The sequence below is a fragment of the Stegastes partitus genome, unplaced genomic scaffold, assembly GCF_000690725.1.
Source record: "Stegastes partitus isolate 25-593 unplaced genomic scaffold, Stegastes_partitus-1.0.2 Scaffold981, whole genome shotgun sequence".
Classification (NCBI taxonomy): domain Eukaryota; kingdom Metazoa; phylum Chordata; class Actinopteri; family Pomacentridae; genus Stegastes; species Stegastes partitus.
In genome coordinates, this window is record NW_007578712.1 from 211710 (window position 1) to 222495 (window position 10786).

Sequence of the window (10786 nt, forward strand, 5' to 3'; positions counted from 1 at the left end):
CCACTATTAAGTTATATATAATGTATGGTAATAAGCGTTGCTTGTTCCATATTCAATGTTAAAACAAATTTTGTTTCGGTCCATATTAAAAGGTTCATTTGTTCAATGTTGGCCCGCGACGTTGTTCAGGTTTTAAATTTTGGCCCACTGTGTTTTTGAGATTGACACCCCTGCCATAAAGGGTTAAACTGCAGCTCTTGAACGCCTCCCTGATCCAGCTGTGGGAGGAGCCACGCTGCGGTCACTTCCGCAACAACAGTTGTGCGACAGAGAGGTGAGAAGAAAGAGGTGTCACTCTGTCCACTATCTGTGACGTAGAACCGCTGCTGTCTGAGCTCGCGGGGGTTTCTGGCTGTTCCACCTTCATTGACACCTAGTCTGAATCTCCGGTAATATAGACGATCTTTGATACCGGTGTCCGCTTCACGGTTCTTCTCCTTTAACCTAAGTAAACAGTTTGAGACGAGGGTGTCTTCTCGTAGCGAGTGCAGCATTTAGGCTGCTGTGTGTTTTATTCCTAACGGAGGACATAACACAACAGTGAGTGATTTCATGCTCCTGCGGACACCTGACTGGACAGGGAGGTACTGAGCCAACATGGCATCGTTTGTAACCTGACGCAACGAAGCTCACGGTGTGCTAGGAGCTAATTTGCATAGCTAGCTAACAATGTAGTTGTAAATTTATAGGACTGATGTTGTATCCTCACAGGACAATCATTTACGGTTAAGTGGCATATTTTATTTTAGTTGATACTGTACAACTACTTCGTTTTTGCTTGTAGCTACGGCAAAACAAAACCCAAACTTTGTCCCATTTATCTTAAAATGTACTTTTTTTTTCTTTTTTCAGGATTTGTTACCGTAATTAGCAATATATTAAATAACATCATTTAAGTTCGGGTGACATTCCCTACATTTAGTCTTGTTAACCACTTAAAGTTGTATATTATCTGGGACAGTTAAACTGATCATTGGAATAAATCCTCATCATGGGAATCAAAGTAGCTGTGAGCTGCACTGTGTTATACATCCTACTGGATGTTGTCGTCTCCACTCTTCTCTACACACATGGATCACACTTGAGCATCTTCAGAAATGAGGCCCTGAATTTTAACATCCTCGAGTCTGCGTTGGACCTGTGGGGGACTGTGCTGCTCCGAGCCTGCCTCCTGCTGGGAGCCTCCATAGGGGTGTCGTGGAACAAGGTGGATGGCCCTGAGAGGGTTGCTAAATTCACCTCCCTCATTGTCCTCGTCTCCCTGATCATCATTACCTACGCCCTGACCAAGCTGCTGATGCTGACTGAGCTGCAGCCTCTGACCCACCAGCCCTGGATCCTAAGCCTGATATGTTGGACTTGCGTCTCCTCTCTGGGTGTCATGCTGCTGTGGGGGTGGCTGGGGAAGGAGTCCAACTCTGTGAGCACCAGCAGCAGCAGCAGTAGAGGAGGAGGAGGAAGGGGCTCTGAGGACACTGAGAAGTTGGTGGAGACAGCTGGTGGGGAGGAGCAGGAGGTTGGGGGTGAGAGGAAGAAGAAGGAGGAGGAGAAGGAGAACACCAACTCTGGGGCCACCCTGGGACGCCTGCTGACCTACTGCAAAAAGGATGGTGGTCTGCTCGCTGTAGCTGTCCTCTTCCTCCTCATCTCTGCAGTGTGTGAGTACCCTTCACATGATGACGTCACACTTTTTACTCTTGTCTGTTACAAAGGATTGCACCACTGATGTGCAATACTTACTGTTTCTATGGTGATTGTGTTTGCTTGCTGAATCTGTAGGTTGTGACCATGCTTTTTATGCCTGATTACACAACACTTTGTCACCAAGAGCCTCAAAATGTTTAAAATAGAAGGGCCTTGTTTTTCTCATATTCCAAGCCATAATGAATAAAACATTACAGAGTTGAAGGCACCATGTGCAAACATATAGTATCACAGTCAGGGGAGTTTATGAGTGTAAGACATGTTAAATATTAACTCATGCAGGGTTTATGCAGGTACTGAAATGTGTTTAAAACCGCTGACCTCTGCTCCTGATAATAAGGCCTTAGATGGTAATTACTAACATAAATTAAACAAAGACTTATTTCAAATGATTACTTTTTAAAACTGATTTACACAAATCAGTGCCTGAGACCAGGCATGGACTCATTATGAAACAGTGAACCCCTGGACAAAGACTAATAAAAGGCCTCCTGACTCTCTTCATATAGCCATCCATCCATTATCTACACACCGCTTAATCCTCATTAGGGTGGCAGGGGGGCTGGTGTCTATCCCAGCTGACTTAGGGTGAAGGCAGGGGACACCCTGGACAGGTCACCAGTCTATCACAGGGCTACACTTAGAGACAGACAACCAAGCACACTCACATTCACACCTACAGACAATTTAGAATCACCAGTTAACCTCAACATATTTTTGGACTGTGTGGGAGGAAGCCGGAGAACCTGGAGAGAACCCACGCTGCACGGGGAGAACATGCAAACTCCACACAGAAAGATCCCAGCTGTCCTCACTGTGACGCGAACCGGTGACCTTCTTGCTGCGAGGCGACGGTGCTAACCACCGAGACACCTTGCAGCCCCTCTCTTCATGTATGACTACAAAACATTTTTTTTTGCGCATCTTTCGAGAAGCCTTTTGTATTTTTGGGGTGTCTCTCTGAGATAGTTTTGCATTTCTTTGTAGTCTTTTACTTCAGCTCTGTGACTGTAACACAAGGAACGTGAACAGTTACGCCATACAGAGGGTTCAGTGGACACATTTTTTATTATTCTGCCAATTATTTTATCAGTTTATCATATTATGTTGTGTTTACTACCACAGAAGACAAAGAAAACTCACAAATCCTATTAACTGAAAAGAACCTACATCTAATTCCTCATTTTTATGGTATTTTTACTCAATTTCTGAAATGAAAGAAATGTCTTAATTGTTGTCCACATTATAACTTAGCACCATGTCTGTGGCTGAATCAGATCCACTAAGACCCCAAAATATGTGGACAGCATTACCATTAGTCCTAACAGTTCTCTCTTTTTGCCTCCAGGTGAAGCCTTCATTCCATTCTACTATGGCAGGGCTATAGACAGCATTGTGGTTCACCAAAGCATGGCGTATTTTGCCAAACCTTTAATCACTCTGGCGACACTGGCCTTAGCCAGGTGAGTATCTACTGAATCTGTCTGAAGGTGTTGCACAAAATGTAGAGCTTCATCTCTGAGATCCTTTGTACATTTTCTAAAGGAAAGAAGTGAGGGTAGCTATAATTACAGCTCAAAATAAGTTAACAGACATTTGTTAATATGAAAGTGTTGCAAAGTAGCACTCTGTTTAATTTATTGTACTGTTGATGTTTATTTTTATTTTTATTTTGACTATTTATTCGACAATAGAGCTGTCACTATGTCACTACACAATTATCACTTTTTGAAGAACTCACAATAATGATAATACGATCCACTGAAAACTGGAAAAAACAACAACAATACTTTCAGTTAAATTCCTCTTTAACTTTGTTTATTGTGTTTTTTTTCTGTTTGTAAATGAGTCTAGCTCACAACAGGTGAGTGTAGGAAGGTGGTAAGAGTCTGTAACTGTAACATTAACTGTACCGTGTGTTGTTTCTGTGTTGGGCTGCCAACTGTATGGTTCCTGTCACTGAGTTATTTATGATGTTAACATATGTGTATTGTCAACATGATGTCTACATCTTGTTGTTTAAATGTGACGATTCTGGTCAACACCTTTGCGTTGTGACACTCCTTTGAGACAGAGAAAGGAGGACTTAGGAGAGGACTGGACTTGTCCAGCAACATCTGCAAAAGCTGCTCGACTTGTTTTGAGGATTCCACGTGTCGCATGTACCAAACCATGAAAAAGATTTACGGCTGTTTCTTTCTCCTCAGCTCAATCGCAATGGGCGTGCGAGGTGGAGTCTTCACCCTGACATTTGCGAGATTAAACCTTCGGCTCAGGAACCATCTCTTCAGAACTCTGATGAAGCAGGAAATTGCCTTCTTTGATGACAACCACACAGGTAATGTATTCGCAGCATTTGCTAACAAGCCCGTCTGTCCACCTGCATTTACTGAGTCCTCCTCCCGTCTCATGTTCTTGTAATGTGATTGGCTGCCTATGTTTCCCTGCAGGTGACATCATTTCACGCCTGTCAGCTGATACCACCCAGGTGAGCGACCTCATCTCTGTAAATGTCAACATCTTCCTGCGGAGCGTCATCAAGGGCATTGGCTTCTTCATCTTCATGTTTGGGATGTCCTGGAAGCTCACTATGGTGGCCGTCATGGGATTCCCCTTCATCGCACTCGTCTCAAGACTTTACGGCGAATACTACAAGGTAAAGTAGTTTTATTTCTGCATTGAGCATTTATTTTTATACAAGAAGTAGTACTGTCAAGTCTTAACCTCGATATGTAAGTGCATAGTGTCATTCTTTTTCTTTTATTGGAAAGCACTTTGACTTAATGTCTGTTCTTTTAAATGTGTTATGTAAATAACACTTGACTTGACTGATATTACACTTCAGTTGTTGAGCAGCAACACATACACTGATGTAAATCTAATATGTATTCTGCAGAAGAGAGTGTACCAACACACCATTTACCAGGTCAATGATAAAAAAAGAATGATTTGGTTGAATTCAGAACTTGCTTCTTTTTTTTTTTTTTAGAGGTGATGATTGCGTGATAATTTTCAGAGAATTTGATGTGTACATTAGGACACACTGTTGTTTGCAGAGCACATGGGAATTAAAATTTCTGCTTGTTTTGACAGTTAGTAAGATAAGATTTTTCTTCTTCCTGAATGTGATTGATTCAGATTGTAGCTGTGGCGCTAAAACTGGCATTGTGCATTGAAGTGTTGGTAAAAAATAGATATACAGTGCCGCCCGTTTATCATCATACTCTCGGTCCAGGATGGAATTATGACTATATCCGGGATATAGAATAGAATAGAATACAAATACTTTATTTATCCCAGACCTGAGAAATTTATTTATATTCCAGTAAGCGGGCAACATGTCTGCAAAGATTGAGCACTGAGAAAATTGTGTCTGTGTGACGAAAAACGGGGGTTTATACATATAGCCAAAATGGGAATGTTTTCACAAGATCAAAGGGACAGTTTATTCAAATGGAGCTTTATGGTTTTGCTTCAGGGAAATTTCACCTTTGTCAGTACGCGAAGCCACCCCATCAATAAAAGTTATTTCCTTCAATCAGAGGGTATATAGAGGACTAACTCTTTATGATTAGATAGCTGAGCAGTTAAGTTATGAGTCACGACATGCTCTGCTCTTTGATGTGCCCTAATTAATGTCAGACAGTGTGTGAACAACTCAGTGAAGCAGATCTCAGGTGAGCAGGTAATTGACAAACAAACAAACACGTTGAGTTCCACAGCTGACAAGGGTGGGATAATCTGCCATGCATGTCTGACGCTCGGCCCGTGAGCTGTAACGACCATGACTTTAAACGGGCAAAAGTTATTCCTGGAATCCATTTCGGGGAGTTTCGTTATGACAAAAACCGGGATTATTCTATGACAACAAACGGGCTGTTGTACTATAGGTTGTATAGGAAATGATTCTGGATATTTTATGATTACAAATGAGATATTCTATAAAGCGGTATGACATTAAGTGTACTGTATTTGAAATAGACTAAAAATAAAGTAACATATATACATTTTCAGAAACTGAGCAAAGAGGTGCAAACAACGCTTGCAGAGGCCAATAAAGTTGCAGAAGAAACCATCTCATCCATGAGGACAGTGCGGAGCTTTGCTAATGAGAATGGGGAGTCTGACACCTACTATGCCAAGCTCTTACTCATGTTCCAGCTCAACAAAAAACAAGCCCTGGCCTACGCCTGCTACGTGTGGTCCAGTTTTGTAGGTACCAGCATCTGGAAATATGACCTAATTCTTTGTTTTATCAAAATTGTTTATGTATTGATATCTGTCTGTTACAGCATACGCGTGAGTAGAACTGTGTGTGTTTTCCAGATCTCAGAGCTTGCTCTAGAGGTTGCTATTCTCTACTATGGAGGTCACCTTGTGGTTACGGGGCAGATGAGCAGCGGTGCTTTGCTATCTTTTTTCATCTACATGCTCGAAATGGGAGAATGTCTCGAGGTATGTTATCTTTTATTTCATCTGTTGTTGTTTTTTTCTTTGTTGTTGTTTTATAGCTGCATGAAATCAGGGCAGCAAACATGAGGCAGCAAACCCACATCTTGTTTACTTACAGAACATTGCATCAGTGTACACGGGCCTCATGCAGGGAGTTGGAGCTGCTGAGAAGGTTTTTGAGTATCTGGATAGGAAACCTGAACACCCAGCTGATGGCACAGAGGCTCCAGACACATGCACCGGTCTGGTTGAGTTTAAAGACATCACGTTTGCCTACCCAACCCGTCCTGAGACTGATATTCTTAAGGTTCGTTCTGACGGATGTTGCTCCTTCACTGTGTTAAGAAACCTTGTAGAACTAATTACACCTCGCCTAAGTGGTGTGTGTAACTGTAACATGTTAGCAACAATATTTGGCCCATTATAGCCTTTTAAATAAAAATTAGTCTTCATCTTAAACAACTATACAAGGGTTGCATCATCAGGTGGAACTACAGTTTTACATTTTTTGAGATATTTGAAAATAACAATGCTGATATATAGAGGTAATTAGATAGTAACTGTGAATATTTTGGGTTTTAGTAACATAAATCCCTAAATATTAACAGCCACTGAGCCTTGAAACCCTCTTCTTTTGATTAGATGAAAATCTGTTGAAAGAAAATCACCCTTATGAACTGGTTCCTTTTTGCAGGGAGTGTCATTTACTTTGCGACCTGGAGAGGTCACTGCTCTGGTGGGACCTTCAGGCAGCGGAAAGAGCTCCTGTGTGAGTCTGCTGGAAAATTTCTACCTTCCTCAGCAAGGCCAAGTGCTGCTTGATGGAAAGCCTGTTCACACTTTTCAGCATGACTACCTCCACTCCAAGGTCAGTCGATATACTCTACTCTACACTCAGAACAGGGAAGAGAATAAAGACTGCTGTAATTTTTTTTGTCTGTCTTATTGTCAACAAATCTTATGAAAACACTAGAACTAATGATGTTTTAGCTCATCTCGCAGTTTTTTATTTTTATTTTTTTTTAATTTTTGTTTTTTTTTATATCCAAGCCTGTTAATCTCTGCTGAATATGTTGAATTTAAAATCCGGAGGTGATGTGTTTTGTTGGACAACAATGGAGCTCGAGGGCACATGCGTGTATTATATATCAGGCTTTGGATACACAATGGTTGTTTCAAAATGAAGTCCTTGTCTTAACCTTCCATTTGTTATTTTCAAGCAGCAACCTCTTGGGCTAAAAAATGAAGCAAATGCTTAAGTGCCAATAACGGTGCAGCTCCTAGAATGACCACTTGAGGGTATCTCCACATGTGACTCAGTCCCCACAGACCTGTCATGTTAAATTGTCCAACTTTACAGTAGAAATAAATATGTTTACCAGGTACAGAGCTGGTATGCAGTTTTGGCCTCTATTGCTATTTTCTTCTTCACAACAACTGTATGCAGATTCATTTTTATTTAACTCAACTGTTTACGTTGTATTATGACTTAAAGTTGTGCATAGTTAAGGCCGTGACTGTCTGTCACAGGACATTGCATGGCCAAGACACATTGCATGGCCCCTCAGCTCCACTTATGTTCCACCTCACTCATTGTTGGATTAGCTGGGAGTTAGGAAGAGTCAGGTACTTGCATTGTGATGCCACAGAGGGTTTGCATATCTTTAAATACAGTCAGTTGCTTTTTTGTATCTGCAGGTGGCTCTTGTGGGCCAAGAGCCTGTGCTGTTTGCCCGGACAGTTGAGGAGAACATCTCATATGGCCTGACCGGCGCCCCCATCGAAGCTGTGATGCAGGCTGCCACCAAGGCTAACGCTCACGATTTTATCACCACTCTCCCGAAAGGCTATGAGACAAGTGAGTCTTAAATCTGTTTAGTCTGTTTACTGTGTACTGTATTAATAACATAAATGTTTTTGGATGAAAACTGCTATTTTAGGTCAATAAATGTTATTTGCACCAACTTATATTATACAGCACTTTCCCTAACACAGTTGTAATTAAGCAGAAGACTAATGCAAGACTACTGCATTACAAATCAGAGTGTAACCTTCTAAAAATAAATAATATTGATGAGAACATGGCAATTTATTGTTTTGCTGTACCATACAAACTATTTTAGTGCTGTATTTTCATCGCTGCAATATGAACATGCACAATGAACGTAATGCAAAAAAACTGTTTAAAATGCAAAGAAAAAGAAGAAATATTTTATTAGCATGCAAACATATGTCCTATTAAAATTCCCAGAAGTCCCAGTAGCTGTCAGCTCCCCTCAGAAATACCGGCGTCAATTTGGTGTGGAGGAAGAAAGAGTGAAGGCATCGAGGCGTTTTTGTTGAGTTAAGCAGAAAATAGGTGTGCAAGGGAAAATAAACCTTAATTTCTTATTTACAGTGTCCTATTTAAATTAATGTTTTGTTTAATTGATTGGGTATTCATGTGCAATTTATTTATTTATTGCAAGTCATATTGTCACCATAAAATAGACCAATGTTATCACACGTCGTAGCTCATATTGTACACGCCTATACCATTTACTGCTAGCAGGACAAAGGTATTGAGTCCCAACTTCAGTTTATATAAATTATAACTGTGTTTCAAAAGCAGTGTATATGTAAAGTTGGTATACATATTTTCTCGACTGAAAAAAACATGATTTTTCTGTTTTCCTGTTTCCCTCTAGTAAGGGGTCTTTGTTACATGTGATCCTCTCTTACTACACTAAAATCTAGTTTAAAATGCCAACCACATCTTGTTATTAAAAGGAAATGGAACTTGCTGCCATCTGTGCTTCATTAGGATGAAGTTATCCGGATTAATTAATAGGACCTTTTTTTTCACCTAAGGTGTTGGAGAGAAGGGCACCCAGTTGTCAGGAGGGCAGAAACAACGGGTGGCCATTGCAAGAGCTCTCATCCGCCAGCCACGTGTTCTTATCCTGGACGAGGCAACTAGTGCTCTGGATGCAGAGAGTGAACACATTGTAAGTAAACTACTGTATTTATCCCAAGCTCAATGACAGCTGGTGTACAAGAGCTGTTGAATGCAGTGCACTCCTGTTATATAGCCCTGCCATAAATGCGGCATTACTGAGTAATATAATGTGTCAGCGTGGTGTTGATTCATTGTGTACTGTGAATCTGTGCCATATCAGGTTCAGCAGGCTCTGAACAACATCATGAAGGAGCACACAGTGTTGGTGATCGCCCACCGGCTGAGCACAGTGGAGAAGGCAGATAACATCATTGTGATTGACAAGGGCTGCTTGGCTGAACAGGGCACTCACAGTCAGCTGATGGCCAGTGGTGGGCTCTACTGCAAGCTGGTGCAGAGGCAGGTCCTGGGCATCGAGACGGGGGACGAGGTCCTGAACCCTCCTGAAAATGTCAGGTGGAAGTCTGATGGAGGACGCCAGCGGCGAAAACGAAGCAGCAGCAGCAGCGCCAGCGAGTCTGAGTTCAATCCGCGCTACTGAGAATGAACTGCAGTGTGTGGAATTAGTGGAGTAAAGTGTGATTTAAAAAACAGAAATAAGACAACAAAGTACTTATAATGCTGAACTGAAAATCAGAATCTCAATATATGTTCATGAGGAATCTGGTCATAACAGGCTGTCTACTTCTACAGGCAGTGAGTAGCAACATTAGATTAAAAACACAGAGTTGAATGTATTAACACATATCATATATGTGTTTTCAATGGCATTGCCACTGAAAATAAAACTTGAATGAAAGGTCAGTATGACCACTAGCTGAGCTTTAAGAATCCCCAGTATGTTGCAGCTGATGCACAGAAGAAGACTGTTTTTAATTTTTACTGCCTCATTATCACACTCCAGCCAGATATATTCATCTTTTTTATTACAGGTCTCTTCAAGATTGATTTTAGATTTGAAACTGAATTTACCGTCGCATGTGTGTAAATGTTGGTGCTTCATTTCAAGTTTTCAATTGCATTGTTTTAGTTTCACAAGTAAGCAATGTAATGAGTAGGATGGGATGCATTAAGATCTGTGATAATCAGTGTCCCAGATTAATCAAACAGTGTCACTACAGATATGTCATGTAATTATTGTAAATGAAACATATATGCAATGAACACTGTACAAAATCAGCTGCCTGTTTTACCTCATGAATACTGAATGTTAAGTTAATGCAGTATGCTACATTAAATGTCTTCTGGTAAAACCCACCTTCAGGTTTCAACAAGTCACTATAGGGTCGCCAGACTGGATCACAGAACGGGTCATATTTAGGTTGTGTTTTGTCTGATATCACAATTGTTGTCTTTCCTGATCATGTTCATCACGACTACAGCAAAATCTTAAATAATATGTGGATTAATTAACAGAACAGTATACTGCAACTATTTTTCTAATTAATACATTTTTTGGTTGTAGCTTGTCAGACATTAAAAATAGCTGCTCTTCTCAGTGGCCTGTTGGTTGGTTACAACTGGAAATCTGCATTTTACATTATGTGACATTTGACAGTTTAAAAGCCTAACCGATTAAATTATCTAACTGACAAAGTTACTGTCAGATGAATTAAATATTGAGGGGGATGTAGTCTTGCATAGCCAGGCTGACCTCCACACTGATGGGTAAGTGATGCAGAGTCCCCCTGG

General features: G+C 40.9%; 1 protein-coding gene across 1 annotated transcript; it reads left to right on the top strand.

The window, feature by feature from the left end:
• The first annotated feature begins 335 nt into the window (after nt 1-335).
• On the top strand, nt 336-10351 carry abcb9 (ATP-binding cassette, sub-family B (MDR/TAP), member 9). The gene is made up of 11 exons (XM_008294631.1): nt 336-1658; nt 3053-3167; nt 3912-4042; nt 4155-4360; nt 5719-5916; nt 6031-6159; nt 6275-6463; nt 6851-7024; nt 7855-8014; nt 9007-9143; nt 9315-10351. The coding sequence occupies exons 1-11, from the start codon at nt 992-994 to the stop codon at nt 9633-9635; spliced, it is 2427 nt and encodes an 808-aa protein (XP_008292853.1). The 5' UTR covers nt 336-991; the 3' UTR covers nt 9636-10351.
• The last annotated feature ends 435 nt before the right edge of the window (nt 10352-10786 follow it).